At 40.4% G+C, this 22,604-nt stretch overlaps 1 protein-coding gene across 13 annotated transcripts; it reads right to left on the bottom strand.

Moving 5' to 3' along the window:
- Positions 1-371: 371 nt before the first annotated feature.
- LOC143031590 (uncharacterized) lies at positions 372-15,283 on the bottom strand. 13 transcript variants are annotated; one of them, XM_076195643.1, is made up of 5 exons: positions 15,188-15,283; positions 14,671-14,763; positions 10,654-10,756; positions 10,110-10,226; positions 372-3,284 (listed from the first exon to the last, which is right to left on the bottom strand). In XM_076195643.1, exon 5 carries the CDS (start codon positions 3,145-3,147, stop codon positions 463-465), a length of 2,685 nt encoding a protein of 894 aa, XP_076051758.1. In that variant the 5' UTR covers positions 3,148-3,284; positions 10,110-10,226; positions 10,654-10,756; positions 14,671-14,763; positions 15,188-15,283; the 3' UTR covers positions 372-462. The 13 variants fall into 13 exon arrangements, with proteins under 13 accessions (XP_076051758.1, XP_076051755.1, XP_076051762.1 ...); XM_076195640.1 differs by lacking the exon at positions 15,188-15,283 and adding an exon at positions 14,970-15,181; XM_076195647.1 differs by lacking the exon at positions 10,110-10,226 and having other exon boundaries at positions 10,654-10,762.
- Positions 15,284-22,604: the final 7,321 nt, after the last annotated feature.

Below are 22,604 nucleotides of genomic sequence, written 5' to 3'. Positions count from 1 at the left end.
GAAGCAGTTTAGTTGTTTTAACAAACACAAGTTCAACAACATACACGTGACAAAGCCATCCACTGTCCCAACTATCTTAAATATAATTCTTCAACATATTCACAAAGCTATTTTGTAATATTCATTCACTGTCAAGTTATGCCTACAAGCCTTTGCTTAATGACATGTCATTATCCAAACTAACCCATTCAACTCCGATGACAAGATGTCTTGTCATTTGGTCAAATAAAACAAAAAATCATAAAACACCAAAATGTTTGATCAAACACCAGAAAAATATGACGCCAGTCCTCGCTTCGCTGCGAGCGAAGCGAGGACTGACGTCATATTTTTTTGGTGTTTGATCAAACATTTTGGTGTTTTATGATTTTTTGTTTTATTTGACCAAATGACAAGACATCTTGTCATCGGAGTTGAATGGGTTAATGGGTTTTAAGTTCTTGAAGAGAACTTCTTGAGCCCTTAGGTAAAAGTACTAAAAGGAAAGCAAGGGAATGCAGAATTCTGGCCGTACTGGTACGTGGAATTCTGGCCGTAATGGTATGTGGAATTCTGACCATAGTGGAATGGGAAGTTATGGCTGTAATGGACTGACGGATTTTGGCTGTAAGGCCAGGTACTGGGACCTGCGGGCTCGTTCTGTCCCATAGCATTGTTTGAAGAGCCTGGTTGTGAGCTAGAATTAGAATCTGCATGTCCAACTGCCCTTTCAGGTGACGGTGTTTCAAAATTGTCTACATTTGAGAAACTTTCATTGTTAGGAGTGTATTCGCGAGATTTGTCTTCAGTGTGTGTTTTCATGTGCCTTTTCAGCTCGTCCTGTTGTGTAAAGGAAGCAATGCAAAGTCTGCATTTGAGAGCCTTTTCCCCCGTGTGTGTCCGAAGATGATACTTCAGACCTCCTCTCTGGGTGTACGCAGCATTGCAAATATTGCACTTGTAGGGCTTCTCGCCGGTATGAGAGCGAATGTGCGATTTCAGGTTGACTGCCTGAGAAAATGCTAAATTACAGATCAAGCACTTGAAAGGTTTTTCGCCCGTATGGTTGCGAAGATGCGTTTTCAACGTTCCTGCATAAGTGAAGGTGGCATTACAAATCGAACATTTGTACGGCTTTTCACCGGTATGTGTCCGAATGTGCACGTTCAGATTGGCTGCCTGAGCGAAAGCCGAATCGCAAAACGAACACTTATAAGGCTTTTCCCCCGTGTGCATGCGCATGTGCAACTTGAGAGCCCCGGCGTACGCAAAACTGGAACTACAAACTAAACACTTGTGAGGTTTCTTGCCCGTGTGTGTCATGAGGTGGTCTTTCAGAGTCCCCTTGCGAGCAAATGCAGCGTTGCAGTACGTACATTTGTGAGGTTTCTCGCCCGTGTGTGTCCTAAGGTGGATTTCTAGCTGACTCGCACGCATGAAGGAAGAATCGCAAAACGAACATTTGTGAGGCTTTTCAACGACGTGCGTTTTCATGTGACTTTTGAGATCCACGGCCAAGTCGAAACCAGAATCGCACGTCGAACACTTGTAGGGTTTCTCTCCCGTATGGTTCTGGACGTGTGTTTTGAGACTGTCGGCAGAGGGGAAAGCAGCAAAACAAACGGGACATTTGAGAGATTTCCCACCCGTGTGTGTCCGAAGATGATTTTTGAGGTGATTTTCTCGTAAGAAGGCAGCATCGCACAGCGAACATTTGTGAGGCTTTTCACTCTTTTCAGAAATGTGTGTCTGAAGGTGACTCTTGAGATTAGCTGCCAGATCGAACGCGATATTACAAACGGAGCATTTAAAAGGGTTTTGTGCCGTGTGATTGTCAAGATGCCATTTCAGCGTCTCCTCAGTGGCGAAACCCGCATTACAAATTGAACATTTGTGAGGTTTCTTACTCGAGTGCGTTCTGAGATGGCTCTTCAGGTGATTTGCACGCAAGAAAGCAGAATCGCAGAGTGGGCATTTGAACACGTTTGTGTGTGTTTTAAGGTGAAGTTTAAGATTATCTGCTGCATCAAATGCAGCTTCGCAAATTGAGCATTTGAAAGGTTTGGCCCCCGTGTGATCCCGGAGATGCGCTTTTAGGGTTCCCGAATACGTAAAAGCTGCACCACAGATTGTACATTTATACGGTTTTTCTCCCGTATGTCTTCGAAGGTGTACTTTCAAATTAGCTGCTTGAGAAAATGCCGAACCACAAAACGAGCATTTGTGAGGTTTCTCTCCCGTGTGTGACCGCATGTGCATCTTGAGGGCCCCTGCGTATGCAAAGGAGGAGTTGCATAACGTACATTTATGAGGCGTTTCTCCCGTGTGTGTCAAGAGGTGATCCTTGAGAGTTCCTTTCCGAGCAAAGGAAGAATCGCACACGTAACATTTGTGAGGTTTCTCGCCCGTGTGGGTCAGGAGGTGGAGTTTCAGATGAGCCGGACGCCGAAAAGCAGAATCGCAAAAAGAGCATTTGTGTGCCTTTTCAGTCGTGTGTATCTTGAGGTGCTTTTTAAGAGATTTTGTGTTTGAAAAAACAGAATTACAAATGATGCATTTCTGGGGCTTTTCGGGCAAAGCAACCTTGGCCTTCCTACCACCCTTTGTCGTCTTCTTTTCCGAGGAGTTTGTCGTTTTATCAGATTTCGTCTTCCTTTTCTTTCTTCTCCTGCCTCTCTTTGGAGCAGCTTTAACTGGCTCTACTGGGGGAGGATCAACTGGGTCTTCAGCTTCTGTGGTTTTCATGGTGTCATTTGTCAAGTCTTCAGCATCTTGGCTTGTCATAAGATCTGCTGGGATTTCAGTTCTGGTATCTGACATGGTAGGACCCATTAGGTGCTCAGCTCCAGTGTCACTCATGGTAGCATTCATTAGGTCTTCATCTGTTCCTCTTACAGCGGGATTCATTAGGGTTTCTGATCCTGTCTCTCTTACAGTAGAACTCATTAGGTCCTCATCCGTCTCTCTCACAGTGGGATTCATTAGGTTTTCTGCTCCTGCTTCTCTTATGGTAGAATTCATTAGGTTCTCAGCAACTGTCTCTCTCATGGCGGGATTCATTAGATTTTCAGTCCCCGAATCTGCCATGGGGTTCTGTATTAGATTAACTCCTCCCGTATCTGTCATGGGGTTCTGCATGAGGTTTTGAGCACCTAGGCTCTCCATCATGGGATTTGTGGAGTCACTCTTTCATAAATGCACTTGTGAATGAAAACTAATCTCTTACATGTACTGCATTCTCTGACCTCACCTTCGTCTGTATTCCTTATCAGATGGTGTCTGTATTATTGATGTAACTCCTCTTTCTGAAACGAACAATAAAGCACTTGTTATTATTGTAAAAAGAGCATGACAGTAATTTTATTTTTTTCAAATACAGGGATTTCTCAATTTATGTGAGGGATGTGTTCCTGAAGGGATCGTGTAATGTAAAAATTGCATAAAGCAAACAGTCAAGTTTTACTATTACTTCATTTTTTACCTTGTGTTATTCTAAATAATCCATGTCATATGAAAAAATTACTAGGCTTTTTACCTAGTGTTATTCCAAAATGTATCTTCTAAACACACATAAATCAAGAAATCCCTGTATATATATGTATATATCTACCACTAGACAAGTAACATGTCATAATTTACAATTTATAAATCTATATACCAAAGGCTTCTTCCCTCATAAGGTAGATAGCCACAATTTATAAAAGGAAATGGAAATGTCTTGTCAAATCACACATTCAAAAAAGTGTACTTCAATGTGTATACAGAGAATGGCTGTATATGGATGATGCTGTGATGCATGAGGTGGAATGGGTAGGGGATGGAGGGTGAGGAAGTATGTGTGAGAAATAATTTGATGCAGCCCGAAGGGATTTCTCCCCGTCTTCTCCTTTTCTGCATGAGGGGACGGAGAGGGGGGTTGCTGATTTAATGAAGCGGCCTTGCTGTGGATGCGCCGTGTCTTGCGGCACTGCTTCTGACCCAGGGCAGTGGACGAAATGCAAGGATGATCCGTCATCCAGAAGGGGGTCAAGATATAAAAGGGAGGGAAGAGGGTAGAGGGGAGTGGAGTATGTTGGGGATGGAATGGGTGGGAGTGGTTTCTATGTCTTTGTTTTTTTGTTACCTCCCTTATAAGGGGGAAAAAGCCTTTGGTATATGTATGTATGTAGACAACAGGGGAATGGGTGATGGATGGGAGAGGGAAGGGTGTAAAAGTAGACTGGCTACATCCCTTATCTACATATCTATATACAGTGAGACCACCTCTCATTAACGGATGTTAATTAGCTGTATTTGCGGTGTTTTCGGTGCTGTTGTTTAGTGCGTGCAATCACTATGCCACCCAAAAACCATTCCAAATCAACAGATTATTCACATCAACAGACACCGTTACCCCCCTTTTAGTCCGTTAATGAGAGGTAGTACTGTAACATGGGCCTTAAATTCTCCCTTACCAGGGAGGAAGCCAAGTCAAAAGGGATGCACCCATTTTTCTCCCATCCACCACCCTTTCTTCCCTCTCATCTTAGCTCCTCCTGGATGAAGGGACATCCCTGGATCAGAAGCAATGCAGCAAGGCACAGCACATCCACAAGGCCTCTTCACTTATACATACATATAACAAAGGATTTTCTCCCCAGGGAGGTAGCCAAAGTCAAAATGCATAATTCCACTCATCCACCCATTCCACCCCCATTCACCACCCTTCCCTCCCTTTCTTTTTGGTTCCTCCTGGGTGATGGGTCATCCCGTCATCTCGCCGATTGTCCTGGGTCAGACACAATGCAGCAAGACTGCCTCCGTCCCCTCATGCAGTAACTACACTTATAACCACTTCACTTGACTATGCGGTACAGTTATGGTCTCCATCCTATAGAATGGACATAAATTCACTGTAATCAGTACAGAGAAGAATGACCAAAATGATACATGGACTCAGAAATTTGACTTACAAAGAGAGGCTTAGGCACTTTAACCCCTTCCATACGGTGCCGCACACGTAGGCGTCATGAGGAGCAAGTGGATTCGCGACGCTGCCATATCGGCGTCTTGATTATATTTATTGTAGTCGCCCCTGTGTTTTTACATTCTCCCAAATGCGCCCTTAATCCCATTCTCTGTGGTTTTCAAAATTCGCGGGTGAAAGAGAGAACGATCGATATAAGCGGCGACTATATTTTATGATGCGAATATTATTTCGTTACGTCGTACGGCTGGCATTGGCTGCTGCCCGCGAGATTTAAGTCCCGTATTGAAGTGGTTAACTTACACTCTATGGAATGACGCAGAGTGCAGGGTGATCTAATAGATTTGTTCGAGTAGATCAAAGGCTTTAACAAGGGTGATGCAAACAAGGTCATCATATTAAAACAACAGAGCAGGACTCGCAGTAATGGATTTAAACTGGACAAATTTAGATTTAAGAAGGAAATAGGCAAGATTTGGTTTACTAATAGGGTGGTCGACAAATGGAATAGACTTAGTAACCATGTAGTGAGCGCTGAAACTAATGATTGTTTTAAGAAATGGTTAGGCAACATTATGGATGGGGATGACAGGTAGTGATGGATATGGAGCTGCCTTGTGTAGGCCTTATGGTCTCTTGCAGTCTCTTTCATTCTTATGTTCTTATGTAGGGGAATAACATAACCCAACTAGTATGTAGACAACTAATGAGGATCAATGACAAGTCCTTGCTTAACATAGTCCTGCAAGATGGATTGCAACGAAATTTCCTTACTTACTGCCCATTTTCAAAACATGTCAGTCCCCTTACCTCCATATGCAGTTGCAACCTAATGAGCCGACACCTTGCCTTAGGACTAGGCCCCACGATAATTCTCTATCAAGTTCAAGTGTATTTCCTTGACCGTTTCACAAATTTCCATTTCTCCTACTCTGTTGGCAGGTAGCAGAGAATGCCCTACACTACTATGATATACAAAGAGTTCAAAGCTTCTTCTCAGAAAGAGCTGTGGGAGAGCCCAACTGCTGCTAGAAGCTTAAGGCAACAATCATTCATGTTAACAATAATATACAGTTTAACCTTGGATAACAAATGCCCCATTTAATGAACAAATCAGTTCATAAATAAATTTTGTGAAAAAATTTTGTTCTCCAATTTTAACGACACTTCGGGGTGCGAAAGTATGCGCATGTCTGTGCACATTAGCCCGCCAGCTCAGAGGTGCTTTGGCACATTTGCCATAATCATTTCACTTAACAAATGTTTCCATTTAAAAATGAAGTCACAGAACAGATTAAGTTCGTTATCCTAAGTTTAAGCAATGTCACTAAGCACTGCTTCTGACCCAGGGCAGTGGACAGGGTGCAGGGATGACCCGTCATCTAGGAGGTGCTAAGATGGGAGGGAGGGTGGAGGGGTGTGGAGTGTTTTCAGGAATGAAATGGGTGGGAATGTTTTTGTGCCTTGTCCTTTTTGGCTACCCCCCTGGTAAGGGGGAAAAGAGCCTTGGTATATGTATGTATGTACTAAGCAAGACAGGAGACACGTAAGTATCCAGCAACAACTGATCCATAATACATAGAAGATTTCTTAATGTTGTTTATACTGTGCAGTTGTGTATGGATGATGCTGTGATGCATGGAAGGGAGTCAGTGGAAGATAGGCAGGGTTAGGGAGTGGTTTTACCTAGTTGTATTTTGCGGGAGAAGAGCTATGCTCGTAGAGACCCGCAGTTGTATCTTTCCGCATCCAGTTCTTTCTTAAAGTCATGTATATTTTTAGCACTCACCGTTTCCTTTTCCAATTTATTCCATGTATCTATCTATCACTCTGAGTGGAATGCTATTCTTTTTCAGATCTCTTCTGTAACTGTCCTTCTTAAGTTTCTTCTTGTGTCCCCTTGTATTTCTTCTGTGTGTGGATGATATTTTGATGCAGCCCAAAGATATTTCTCCCTCCCCATCTTCAGATTAAACGAATCAGCCTTGCCGTGGATGTGCTTGCTGTGTCTTGGTGCATTGTATCTGACCCAAGGCAGTGGGTGGGCAGGAGACAGGGATGACACCTTCACTATGATGTGAGGGAGGGAGGAAATGGTGGTAAATGGGAATGGAGTGGGTACATGACTTTTGACTTGACTACCTTCCTTACATACATACATATATACATATACAGTGAGTCCTCCTTATACAGTAATTCTTTATCCGGTAAATTCACAGTTACGGTATTTGGTAATTACTACCCTCGATTCTATTTACGGTGAGAAAAATTCACAGATACGATATCCGCTCGTGTTTTGGAGGTAAAATTAGATATTTTGAAGAGGAAAGAGCAGGGAGAAGGTAGTACATCTGCCATTAGTTGAAACTTGGGTTCGGTATACGGTCATTTCAATTTGCAGTAAGGTTTTCAGGAATGCATATGTACCGTATAACGAGGACTCACTGTACATACATACTGTACAAGGCTTTTTCCCCCTTATAAGGGAGGTAGCCAAAAAACAAGGAGATAAAAACCACTCCCACCCTTTCCACAGAGCTGTCTGCCTAGTGCAGGCCTTATGGTCTCTTGCAGTCTCCTTCATTCTTATGTTCTTAACCCTATCAGTCCCCTCCACCCTCTTCCCTTCCTCTTATCTTGGCACCTCCTGGATGACGGGTCATCTGTGCATCTTGTCCACTGCCCTGGGTCAGAAACAGTGTCACAAGACACAGCACATCCACAGCAAGGCCGCAAATGGGGGAAAAAAAGCCCTTGGCATATAAATAGGTAGAAGACCTGAAAACTGGCAACTGGATTTCTTGTATTTGTTCTACCAGCTTGCGAAAGAAACATTTCTATTAGGTCAGAACTGTGCCCAAACATGATCTACTTTTTTTTTTCTGGCTGAGCGAGTTAGGGCGTCGTTACTTGCGGCGAAGGTCGAGGGGATGGCGGTTCGAACCCTGCCACCGGCGAAGGTGAACCAAGGGCATGGTTCATTAAATTCCACGCTACAAAGCCCTCTGTGAGGGGCACCGTCCTAGCCTTCCGATAGGGGGGAGTTTGTGACGTTAAACCATATCATCATCATCACCTTAAACTTAACCCAATCCTCCTTAGGGTTTTGGTTGGATAACTCCTTCCAGACCTTTTTTTTTACTAGTCCTATCCTCTCTCCCATTTTAGTTGTCACCTTTTACGACCGACCCAAGCGGGAGGGAACACTCAGTGGCAGTATTCTTTCTCCTCTACCTACCACAAGGTTCGGCAAAAATGGAAATATACATATTCAGAGAATTGATACAGGACAGTATTATGAGTCAGGAGCGGGCAGCATAACAGAAGGACAGTTGCAGTACTACAAAGTTTGCATCATTTTTCTATGAGTACACATTTCCTCTAACACAGACAAAACAATATGTGGCTCTGGTCCATAGGGGCACCCTATATAGACCCTAAAGTATCAGTTGCATACTACTGAGCAGATTTTTACCTCACAATAACATGCATCCAACACCCCCAGACAAGGTACTTAATAGAACTTGACACATTATTCTAATCCTCAATTGCCACTCAAAAACAGGCTTCTGATGGGAGAAAGTAGCCTGAAGGGGTCCACAACACAATGAAGGAAAGTAATTCTTTTTTTTTTTAACTGATGAAAAAATATATGTAGCCTACAATAAAAAGATATATCACTGCTTCTCTATCATCATATTTTCTTATTCATGGGGGGAAGGAGAGGGGGGTTGCCCATTTAATGAAGCGGCCTTGCTGTGGATGTGCTGTGTCTTGCAACACTGCTTCTGACCCAGGGCAGTGGACAAGGTGCAGGGATGACTTGTCATCCACGAGGTGCTAAGATAAGAGGGAGGGTGGAGGGGTGTGGAGTGTATTCAGGGATGGAATGGGTGGGAATGATTTTAAGCCTTTTCCTTTTTGGCTACCTCCCTTGTAAGGGGGAAAAAGCCTTGGTATATGTATGTATGTACTATGTTATAATGGGTAATACTGGTATGATTTATGGAATTTTTGGCTCGAAGGCCAAGCGCCGGAGCCGGTAGGCCATTCAGCGCGGTATCCTGGTATGGTATTGATAACTTTTGTTTGGTTAGGGGTCCTCGGCTGGGGGGGAGGCATCCATGAAGGAAGTATCATTTGGGGATAAGAATTTAATAAATTTGTCTGTTATTTGCTTATCATTCATTGTTATCTATCTGTCAATTTATCATTTACTATTTACCTGTTTGTTTATAATTTAACTTTACCTATTTATTTATCTTTTATTATTTATATTACTATAATTTTATCTATCTATTTATCATCATCATAATTTTCTTTTGCATCTGACCCAGTGATGGACCAAAAGGTCTCCTGTCAGCATGCTCCACCTTTGTAATCCTTTGAAATTTAAATTTAATAAAATCTTTATTTTATGTTTCACCTGTGTTTACATATTCAAAATACCTTCCTTTCTCATAATATCTCTACGTACTAGGCCTGGTAATTGAATCACTGGGGCATACAATCAAGGAGTTAGCTCGAAACATCACCCAACCTCTGCACTACAGTCTCATCAATATCAAAGGATTACAAAGGAGGAGCATGCTGACAGGAGACCTTTTGGTCCACAACTAGGTCGAATGCAAAAAAATTATAATACTGATAGATAAATAAATAAAAATTATAATAATATAAATAATAATACATACATATACCAAAAGCTTTTTGCCTCTTATAAGGGAGGTAGCCAAAAAACAAAAGCACAAAAACTACTCACACCCATTCCATCTCTATCATACTCCACTCTCCTCCACCTTCTTTCCTCTCTCTTATCTTGGCACCTAAAAATTATAGTAATGATAAATAAATCAAAATTACAATAATGTAAATAATAAAGGAAATTAATAGGTAAAATTAAATAATAAACAGGTAAATAGTAAATAATAATACAGATAAATAATATTAAATGATAATCAAGCACATGATAATAAACAAACAGACAAATAATAACAAATGGTGGTTTAATTGCATAAACATGACTGAAGACTTAAAGGATGTTAGGTGACAGATGGGTCTCATTGGGATTTGCGCAATGGAAACACAAGAGTGAGGAAAACAAGGGTGGTGCATGGGAGCAGAAAAGAAGCCCTTGGTATATCGATAGATGGAACAGATGTACATTTAATGACAACATCTACAAGTGACTTGCGACTTCTGGTCCCTCAATGGGCAAGGGCGATAGCCTAGGTCAAAACTCGGCACCTCCTGATGTCAGCTCCACACGTATTCCCCACCCCTGAAGAAGAAATACAGTGAGTCCTCCTTATATGGTAATTCTTTATCCAGTAAATTCACATTTATGGTATTTAGTAATTACTACCCTCGATTCTATCTACGGTAAGAAAAATTCACAGATATGGTATACACTCATGTTTTGAAGAGGAAAGAGCAAGGAGGTGAGTCAGCCATATCATATTATTACATGTTATAATGGGTTCGGTATACGGTAATTTCAATTTGTGGGGTTTTCAGGAATGCATATGTACCATGTAACGAGGACCATCTGTAATAGAATTTCAAACGTTTAACCCTTACATACATATACCAAAGTCTTTTCCCACCCTTACAAGGAAGGTAGCCAAAAAACAAAGTCATAAAAACCACTCCCACACATTCCACCCCCATCCCTCCCTCTTATCTTGGCTCCTCCAGGATGTTCTTACCTGATCTTATTCTCCTGGGACAAGTGACGTGCCTCGTAGGTCCACAACTATGTTTCCAGAGCTCGATGCTGCAACTTGCTTCGTTTCACGTTATGAAGATGTTCTTTTACTGTCGAGACAATTTTTTTTATTAATAACCTCTCTATTTCTCTCTTAATAAAAAAAACTGTTCTTTCACTTGTATTACAACAAAGTTTGCTTATTCATTTGCACTCCAGTTTATTTCTATGACACATAAACACAACATGCATTGGTTATCCTAAGTAACAAGTCCATGCATCACCCCTCAGTCAATGGCAGTCTTTGTCAGCCTGTCTGTATGTAGGTTAAGCTATCTTCCAAAATCTGCTGACACCTAATCCATTCTCTTATCTTATTCTCTCTTTATCATTACCTTCTCCATACTCTGTTCTCTTTATACTATTTCTATATTCATTCTTATACAACAAATGAATTTATTACATTTCTCAGTGGTAGCCATATGTCACCAACAACATGGAAAGATAGTGAGGTCTCCCTAACGTATAAATGCCCACAGCTCATTTGTTCACCATTCCTTTGAAAAAGCACATCTGCGAAACTAGTCAGGAATAAACTCGGATTAAGACTCCTGTGTTTCCTACTCCTACTTTCGTCATATATATATATATATAAATATTCACTATAAACCCACTATCGGAGAAAAAAATTAGTGGGTTTATAGTGAGCTTTTATATACATGTTATAACATACCAATTTCCATATTATATATATATATATATATATATATATAATATATATATATATATATATATATATATATATATATATATATATACAGACGCTCCTCAACTTACGTTTTAGTTAGGTTCCGAACGGCCAAACGTAACGTGAAAATGAACGTAAGTTGTTACTGTACTATACATCCATAAATTCTATTACTGTATCTTATAAAACACCCCTAAATCATTAATTATAAACATAACATTGTAAAATAATAACATTAATTTCAAATAAATTAAATTCAAGCAACATAAATTGAGATGGTGGAGGAGAAGGAGGGGGAGGAGGAGGCAAGGCACGTTCAGTCTGTCGTTTGTGCCATCATCATGCGTAAGTATTGTTTGAACTATGGAGAGCGCGCTAAACTAAAAATTCACTCAAATTTTTTTTTTTACAGTCAGTTCAAACGCAAAATCGAAAAAACGTAAAACGAATGAACGTAAGTACAGGAGCGTCTGTATATATATGTGTGTGTGTGTGTACAGACACATGCATGTGTGTGCTGTGTGTATTTCAACTGTAGATTATTGTATGTTGTATTACTATGGGGCTATCTCACCGACAGCCCCATGTAGGACAGACATGGTTCATCAATATAGAACATGGCCCATTCACTATCAAACAGTTGTCATAGGATATGATTAGGTAGCCGGACAGCGGCCAGCATAAAATGGTGCATTTGTGAATGGTACACAGTACATTTGCTGATACTTGTTTTTTTTTCTATTCTAATACATACATCTATTTATCTATGTACCAAGAGCTTTTTTCCCCCTTATAAGGGAGGTAGCCACGTACCCACTCCACTCTCCTCCACAGCTTCATTTACCTCTCATTTTAGCTCTTTGTGGATGAAGGGTAGGGAGTGATTGTGTGAATAACATTTTGACACAGCCTTAAGGGGTGTACAACCAATTTAGAAAAGCAGCCTTAATGTGGATGTACTGTGTCTTGCTGCATTGTTTCTAACCCATGGCAGTGGGCAAGAGACATACATATACCAAAATTCCCTTTCCCCTCATATTGGGATGGGGTGAAATGAATTGAGAGGGGCTGATTCTGAGTACATTTATTCTTTTTTCCTTTACTGGCAAACAAACAAGGGGCATAATCTCTTAGTCACTTCAAAGTCCTCTAAATTCTATGAAGACATATACATGCAGACAAAAATGTAACATTGATCAATGTAATCTGAAACTGAACAGGTCAAGTATTGCTGAACAAGAAATATATGATAACAGATCTATCTTTTTTCCATAAGAACCCTATGCCATTCTCAGCAGTTCAACTTCATAATCTATCAAGTGTACCAACATCTATCACTGTTAACTATGCCATCAGTTTCATATATACTATTCCTTCTAAACATTCACCCCCTCTGCACCAGGTGAGATGTATCCCAATATTCTAGATGCTAATAGGCTATCTTTTGCTCTCTAAAACTCCTACAACAAATAGGTTAACCACTTCCATACGGTGACGCCTACGTAGGTGGCATGAGGAGCAAGTGGGTATGCGATGATGCCAACGTCGGCATCTTGATTATATTTATTGTAGTCGTACCTATGTAACCTCCATTCTCTCTAAACTGGCTTCATCATATTTTCTATGGTTATCAAAATTCACGGGCGAAAGAGAACGAACGATTGAGCACTGGAGCACTGACTTTATTTTTTATAATGCGATTATTATGATGAAACATCGCACGTCGGGCAGCTAATGCTGCCAGATGTGCAATGTGCCCCGGAGTGAAGAGGTTAAATACATTTTTATTAACCCCATTTGTATGAAGTGTCAATTATCCTTTGACTGTCTATTGCTAGGCTTTTTTGTGCAGATGTATTTACCTAGTTGGATCTTATGGGACAGGGAGCGCTCATGGTGTTCCATCTTTGTATCTCGCAGTGTCTAGTTTGCTCTTGTTTTAACCAGTTTGTTCCATATATACACCACTCTGTGCGGAAAACTGTTTTTTTTTTTTCAGTTCTCTTCCATAAGTATCCTTTATGAGTTTCTTATCATGTCCCCTTGTATTTCCTTTATCCCAATTTAGTAAGTCCTCTCTATCAAGGACTTGTGCCTTTTATGATTCTGTAAATGGTCAGCCAGCAGGGCACCTCTTTCCCTTTCAATTTGTTGGTCCAAGCACCTCTTGCAGGAGACCCACAACTCCTGGGTAAACAGTTTTGGCCATCTGGTGTCTCACAGGGAAGAGGAACTGTGTTGTTATCTAAGGATTGCTGGTGTGGAGTATTCATATGTTGTTGACTACGGATTGTTAGTGTGGAGTATTCAATGTCATCTGTGTGAATCTGTGTAAGACATTAACTACTTTAGTGTGACTCAAATTCTTGTGCACAGCATCGGCTGCCATATGTAATTTGTATCACACTACTCACATTATAAAATATAGTCACTGCTATATTACTCATTTTATTTTACTCTGAATAATAATAAACACAAAACATGATCAAACCAGTTCACAGAATCTAGGGATAACTCAGGTACAACTACAAAAAATATATATATAATCGAGATGCCGATGCCGGCATCCTTGTGTACCCACTCGCATCTCATGATGCCTATGTAGGCGTCATCGTACTGAAGTGGTTAACGTTACAGTTATCGCTTTGACAGGGCCGTCAAGCATCACTTTGGGGCCCCACATTAATTGGCAAAACATTACATAAATCTAGACTTACAGAAATTATACCATCAATGACATCCCGTAAAAACCTAAAACATTGAAGCCTATGATGACTATAATGAACACAAAAACCAGAAAATGGGTACGAGACAAGAAGAAATAGCTAATTCAAGTACACAACTTATAGCAGCTCTCGGCATATAAAACCCTGGCTGCGTATTAATCTTTTCAGGTCTCATAGACACTTGGGTCCCAGGTGTACTGACAGCCCCCCCCCACCCTCTCTTGTAAGGTTTGACAACACTTCTCAGTCTTTTTAACCAATTCCATCTTTATTGCTGTCGGAACAGCTCAATAAAACTGCATAACGAATTGATATTAACTTGTACCATTTATTGTTAATCCCTTTTGAGTTCTCTATTTCCAATATACTTTGGTTATTTTTGTCATGACCACAACACTATGGAAGTCACGACCTTTAATGATAATAACTACACCTGCACAGCTTCAAATGATAAGAATCTCATACACAATTATAGTATATTCCTAAGAAATAGTTAAAGCATTTTCTAATCTTAATGCACTGTAAAAATTGAGCAATGAATTACCTTTATGAAGTCCTAATCTGTTCACTGGAGCCTCCACAAAAATCATAACTATTTTCATTTAGTTTTGGTAAACTGGCTCATCATTGCAATGACCTGTAGCAACAAAGAAAAGTTGAATTAATTACCGAAGTCATGGTGGATGAAACTAGTTACTAAAATCCTAAGCGACTACAAAATGAACGTACTTACAGCTTAAACTACTGTTCACACAGCTCAAACTACTCTTCAACCAACTACATAACTTAACATCCGTTAAAACTAACTACTACTTCTTGCCAACCCAGCTGGTATAGTTTTACCTCTGTCAGCTGTGAGATATCCTGAAGATAGTAGTTCACAGCTGAGAATGTTAGTAAATATGAAAACGTTGGTTTACATACTTCATTCGCTCTCTACTCTTCTCTCAAGCTTTACATCTGGATACGCTATGGAGGAATTCTAAAGTGACTAGAATGCTTACGTTCCTCCAGCTACAAAAGTAGCTAAATCAAGAACGAAGATATAATACAATCCTTACACGGAATGTCATCGCACCTCTAAATGCAGCGGAAATATGTTTGTTTACATATTAACGCCATCTATTGAGCTGCTTTAGACTTAGATTACTGCTTTGTCTGACGATTGATTAAAATCATCTACCGCGTCACCTCTTAAGGTCATTGACAGTGACATTAAAATTAATTTTAACAAATTTATGATACTTTGCACAATGATTAATTATTACATCTAATTTGCGCACTAGTTGTATATTATCACAATCCATTTTTGTATTATATAATTGCATTGTAATACTTATATACTTATTTACGTGTCTGTTTTTGAATGCATATTAGTATTTTCAGGATAGATAAAAACAGAACGAATTGTGCAAGGACTTTAGTACGGTACTGCATATAGTTCTTTGACCTTGGAATCCACCTGATACATAAAAAATAAAAACAGAATACAGTGGAAAGTCAAATAGCCTCGTACTAAAAAATATCAACCAGAATAGAGACAGATTCGTTAAGTAAAGTAAAAAAGGCGAAAGAACCATGAAGTACGATGTAAACCTCAGAAATATAAAACCAGCCAGGCATATCATACACAAAATAACAGGAAATATACAAAACCACGATACACACAGCCAAACATGCATTTCGTGGCGCTGTGGTTTAGAGTTCTTGCCTGCCACTACGGCTGTCCGGGTTCGTCTCCCACCCAGGGCTGAAATGATTTCAGTATCGCTTCGCTGCGGGGTGTTACTCCAACTCTCGTGAGCGGAGATCAAGTTCGTGTGTGCGTATAACACACAGTAACCCACAGATCGGTCATACAAGCTCAGAGCTCTCATCCGGGAGGTTAATAAATGTCGATTATTAGTCCAACACGTGATCCACGACCATGGTGAATCACATCTCTTGACACAGTGTTTAGAGTTCCAGGCTTCCACTACGGCGGTCCGGGTTCGAATCCCGCCCAGGGCTGTAAATAATTTCAGTATAACTGCGCTGCGAGTTGTTGCTCCATCTCTTGTGGGCGGGGAGTTGGGTGTGTGTGTGCGTGTAATGTCACAGCATTACCCATAGATCGGTCATATATGAGCTCTGAGCTCTCTTCGGGGAGGGAAATAGCTGTCGATGATGTGTCCAACACGTGAATAGCACACAATAAGATTAGATGTCTTTGTACCTATATATAATATGGGTACATAAGCAAATTTTAAGTAACCTAGGAACACTAGAATAAAACAATCACACAGAGAATAATTGGAGAGTAAAGGAAGTTATGGAACATCATAGACTGCAATTAATTTCTTGTATCTTGTTTACATTTACATAATTGTTATGTACAGAAAATAGACCACACTTGTGGATATATATATATATATATATATATATATATATATATATATATATATATATATATATATATATATATATTCTATATTGCCTTGTTTTTATATCTTTTGACACGCATCCCAGAGTTGATCAAATTTCGGAGTTCTTCTGAATTATATATGCAGTCTGAGTGCTGTGACCACAAATATATATATACAATGTATATATATCATGTATCACAAATTCACCATAAACTTAGCTTATTTTTGTAAGTTTTCCGGTGTAATGTATTTATAATACTTTTGAGTAAAGATCAATTTTTGGGGGGAAATTAGATTTTTTTTTTGGGGGGGGGTGCGCTAAGTCCCCTATAGCCCCCACCCCCCACCCCCAGGCTACGCCCCTGGTGGGAACGTATACGAAACGCTATATCTAATCAAAATCTGTTTATTTCATTATTTACCTTTAACTACTTATCTATTATTTAAAATTACCTATTTATTTATTCTGTTTTTTATTATTTATATTAGTATTATTTCTAATTATTTATCTATCGGTATTATAATTTTTCGCATCCGACTTAGTTATGGACCAAAAGGTCTCCTGTCGGCATAGATTGAGAAGTTCGCAAGAGTGACGTGGCAGAGGTTGGCGCGGTCGTGTGAATCATGGAATGCTATGAAGGAGGCATTTGTTCAGCAGTGGACTCAGGATGACTGATTTGATTGAATGATTGATTGATTGATATGCCTGTAATTCGGTCTCCCACGAGCCTGGGCTGATAGCTCCTTGACTCAGGGTATAAAAAAATACGTTCGGAACTCGACGCCAAGCATGGTTGACTCTATCCTCTCCAGGAGTGTCGACTTACCGATATATAATTGTCATCATCATCATCATCATTATCATCATTATCATCATTATCATCATTATCATCATTATCATCATTATTTATCATTATCATTATCAATTATCATTATCATTATTATCATTATTATTATCATTAATTATCAGTATTATCATTATTATCATCAATAACTATCATTATTATCATTAATTATCATTATCATTATTATTAATCATTATCATTATTATCAATCATTATCATCATTATCATCATTATCATCATTATCATCATTATTATCATTATTATCATTATCATTATTAATCATTATCATTATCATTATTATTATCATTATTATTATTATTACCACTACTACTACGCAGCCCGAAGGGATTTCTCCCCGTCTTCTCCTTTTATGCAATGGGGGGACGGAGAGTTAATGAAGCGGCCTTGCTGTGGATGTGCTGTGTCTTGCGACACTGCTTCTGACCCAGGGCAGTGGACAAGGTGCAGGGATGACCCGTCATCCAGGAGGTGTTAAGATAAGAGGGAGGGCGGAGGGGTGTGGAGTGTATTCAGGGATGGAATGGGTGGAATTGATTTTATGCCTTTTCCTTTTTGGCTACCTCCCTTGTAAGGAGGAAAAAGCCTTGGTATATGTATGTATGTATGTATGTATGTATGTACTACTACTACTATTATTATTATTATTATCATTAATTATTAATTATTATCATTATTATCAATCATTATTATCATTATTATTATTATTATCATTATTATCATTAATTATTATTATTATTATTAACTATTATTATTATTATTAATTATTATTATTAATTATTATTATTATTTCATCATCAATCATCAATCATCATTATTATTATTATCTATTATTATTATCATTATTATTATTATTATTAATTATTAATTCTTCTTCTTCTTCTTCTTCTTCTTCTTCTTCTTCTTCTTCTTCTTCTTCTTCTTCTTCTTCTTCTTCTTCTTCTTCTTCTTCTTCTTCTTCTTCTTCTTCTTCATAGATTGGCTACAAATTAGGACGAGGGAATCGCATGAGAGGTCCAAAGTAAAGAGAAGGAAAGTTAGCCATAAGATAAAGGAGGCAAAGAGGAGAGCAGATGTGAAATGGGGTAAGAGTATTACAGAAATTTTTGAAAGTAATAAAAAGATATTTTGGAAGGAAGTTAAAAGAGGAAGAGGAGGTGAATCAAGTAGAGAAGAGAAGGTAAAATATGCAGATGGAGAAATGATAATGGAAGAGAAGGCAGTGAGGGGAAGGTGGGCAGAGTATTTTAGGGAGTTGCTAAATGTGAAGGAGGATAGGGAGGGAAAGGTAGGTGCAGTGGGAAGCGCTAAGAAAATGAGAGTGATGAGTGAGGAAAATGGAGGAGAAATAGGGAAGGATGAAGTGAAAGCAGCTGTTAAGATGATGAGAGCAGGTAAGGCACCTGGGTTGGATGGATGCCATGCAGAATGTCTGAAGAAAGGAGGTGCAGTTATGGTGGACTGGCTAGTGAGGTTATTTAATGTTTGTTTGGGAGAGAGTAGAGTGCCGGAGGACTGTAGGAGTGCCTGTATAGTTCCGCTTTACAAGGGAAAGGGGGACAAGTGTGAGTGTAGTAGTTTCAGAGGGATCAGCTTGTTGAGTGTAGTTGGGAAGGCTTATGGGAGGGTTTTGAGAGGATTAGGAGAGGAAGAGAGGGAGTAATTGGTGAGGAACAGTGTGGGTTTAGGACGGGTAGGGGTTGTGTAGATCAGAGTTTGTGGAAAGACAGATATGTGAGAAAGCTATAGGAAAAGGTAAGGATGTTTTTTGGACTTCTATGGATCTGGAAAAAGCTTACGACAAGGTAGACAGGAAGGCACTGTGGGAGGTACTGCAGATATATGGGATAGGAGGAAAGCTGTTACGAGCAGTCAAGAGTTTTTATGAGAGTAGTAGAGCTTGTGTTAGGATTAGAAATGGAGAGGTAAAGGTGGGACTTCGTCAGGGATGTGTTATGTCGCCATGGCTGTTCAATCTTTACATGGATGGGGTGGTGCGAGAGGTGAATGCAAGGCTGGTGGGTCAGGGATTGGAGATGGTTAAAGAAAATGGAGAAAAGTGGGAAATAAGCCAGTTGTTATTTGCTGACGACACTGCGCTTGTAGCAGGATCAGAGAAGGAAGTTAGTGACAAAGTTTGAGAAAGTGTGTGAAAGAAGGAAACTGAAGATATATGTGGGCAAAAGTAAGGTGATGAGATGTACAAGGGGAGAGAGTGACAGCAGGCTGGAAGTGAGCATTAAGGGTGAGAGACTGGAGGAAGTGGATAGTTTTAGATACTTGGGTGCGAATGTGGCTGGAAAGGGAGAAGTGGAGGGGGAGGTAGAATGTAGATTGAAAGAAATGAGTACATGCCTTGGGGGATTAAAAGGTGCAATGAGAAATAGACATTTGGGAATGGATGATAAGAGGAGGTTATATGAAGGAGCGATTGTGCCGACAGCACTGTACAGGGCAGAAACATGGAACATAAGAGAGGAAGAAAGAAGGCGTTTGAATGTGTTTCAGATGAAATGTCTGAGAAGTAAGATAAGGGTTACTAGGCTAGATAGAGTGAGAAATGAGGTGAGGAGGAGAACAGGGGTGGAAAGGGATCTAGGATATAGGGTTGATGAAAGAGTATTGGGATGGTTTGGACACATGGAAAGAATGAGTGAAGAAAGATTAGTAAAAGAAGTGTGGAAGGCAGAGTTGGAAGGAGTGAATATGAGGGGGCGTCCTAGGATGAGATGGATGGATGGGGTGAAAGGGGCATTACAAAAGAGAGGAATGTCTGTGGAGGAAGGACGGGAGAGGACAGAAGATAGGGGTGAATGGAGAGGGGTTGTGTATAGACGATGCTGTGATGCATGAGGGGGAGTGGGTGGGGGATGAGGGGTGAGGAAGTATGTATGAGAAAAGATTGACGCAGCCCGAAGGGATTTCTCCCCGTCTTCTCCTTTTCTGCAATGAGGAGACGGAGAAAGGGGGTCGCCGAGTTTATGAAGCGGCCTTGCTGTGGATGTGCTGTGTCTTGCAACACTGCTTCTGACCCAGGGCAGTGGACAGGATGCAGGGATGACCCGTCATCCAGGAGGTGCTAAGATAAGAGGGAGGGAGGAGGGTGGAGGGGAAGTGGAATATATAGGAAATGGAATGGGTGGGAGTGGTTTCTATGCCTTTTTCAATTTTGGCTACCCCCCGTGTAGGTGGGAAAAGCCTTTGGTGTATGTATGTATTATTGTTGTTGTTGTTATTATCATTATCATTGTCATTATCATTGTCATTGTCATCATCATCATCATCAATCATCATCATCAATCATCATCATCATTATTATTATTATTATTATTATTATTATTATTATTATTATTATTATTATTATTATTATTATTATTATTATTATTATTATTATTATTATTATTATGCCAACAGCACTGTATGGGGCGGAAACATGGAACATGGGAGAAGAAGAGAGGAGTTTGAATGTGTTTGAGATGAGGTGTCTGAGAGGTATGATGGGGATTGCTAGGATGGATAGAGTGAGAGGTGAGGAGGTGAGGAGAAGAACAGGGGTGGTAAGGGAGTTGGGAGATAGGGTTGATGAAAGAATATTAGGATGGTTTGGACACATGGAAAGAATGAGTGAAGAAAGACTAGTAAAAGAAGTATGGAAGACAGATGTGGGGGGAGTGAACATGAGGGGACGTCCTAGGATGAGGTGGATGGATGGGGTGAAGGGGGCTTTGGGGAAGAGGGGAATGTCTGTTGAGGAAGGACGGGAGAGGACAGAAGACAGGGGTGAATGGAGAATGGTTGTATATAGATGATGTTGTGATTGCATGAGGTGGAATGGACGGGGGGATGGGGGGTGAGGTAGGATGTGTGAGTAAATTTTGACGCAGCCCGAAGGGATTTCTCCCCGTCCTCTCCTTTTATGCAATGGGGGACGGAGAGGGGGGTCGCCGATTTAATGAAGCGGCCTTACTGTGGATGTGCTGTGTCTTGCGACACTGCTTCTGACCCAGGGCAGTGGACAAGGTGCAGGGATGACCCGTCATCCAGGAGGTGCTAAGATAAGAGGGAGGGTGGAGGGGTGTGGAGTGTATTCAGGGATGGAATGGGTGGAAATGATTTTATGCCTTTTCCTTTTTGGCTACCTCCCTTGTAAGGGGGGAAAAGCCTTGGTATATGTATGTATTATTATGATTATTATTATTATTATTATTATTATTAAAATTATTATAATTATCTAGACTAGTAACCCCCATCATACCTCTCAGACACTTCATCTCAAACACATTCAAGCTCTTTCTCTCTTCCTCTCTTATGTTCCAAGTTTCTGCTCCATACAGTGCTGTTGGCACAATCACTCCTTCATACAGTCTCCTCTTAGCATCCATTCATCCATTCATCCATGAGAAATGAGGAGGTGAGGAGGAGAACAGGGGTGGAAAGGGAGTTGGGAGATAGGGTTGATGAAAGAGTATTAGTATGGTTTGGACTCATGGAAAGAATGAGTAAAGAAAGACTAGTAAAGGAGGTATGGAAGGCAGATGTGGAGGGAGTGAACATGAGGGGACGTCCTAGGATGAGATGGATGGATGGGGTGAAGGGGGCTTTGGGGAAGAGGGGAATGTCTGTTGAGGAAGGACGGGAGAGGATAGAAGACAGGGGTGAATGGAGAATGGTTGTATATGGAAAATGTTGTGATGCATGAGGTGGATTGGACGGGGGAATGGGGGTGAGGTAGTGTGTGTGTGAGCAAACATTTTTGACGCAGCCCGAAGGGATTTCTCCCCGTCCTCTCCTTTATATGGGGGGACGGAGAGGGGGGTCGCCGATTTAATGAAGCGGCCTTGCTGTGGATGTGCTGTGTCTTGCGACACTGTTTCTGACCCAGGGCAGTGGACAGGGTGCAGGGATGACCCGTCATCTAGGAGGTGCTAAGATGGGAGGGAGGGTGGGGGTGTGTGGAGTGTTTTCGGGGATGGAATGGGTGGGAATGATTTTATGCCTTTTCCTTTTTGGCTACCTCCCTAGTAAGGGGGAAAAAGCCTTGGTATATGTATTATTGATTATTATTATTATTGTGAAATTGGCAACAAGAGGCGATGTCGGACTGTTGTTGTTGTTGTTATTATTATTGTTATTATTATTATTATTATAATAAATTATCATCATCATCATCATCATCAATCAATCATCATTATTACTATTATTATTAT

Source organism: Oratosquilla oratoria, chromosome 12 (assembly GCF_046742065.1).
Source record: "Oratosquilla oratoria isolate Oo_2021 chromosome 12, ASM4674206v1, whole genome shotgun sequence".
Lineage (NCBI taxonomy): Eukaryota > Metazoa > Arthropoda > Malacostraca > Stomatopoda > Squillidae > Oratosquilla > Oratosquilla oratoria.
This window is presented reverse-complemented; position numbering and strand designations above follow the sequence as displayed.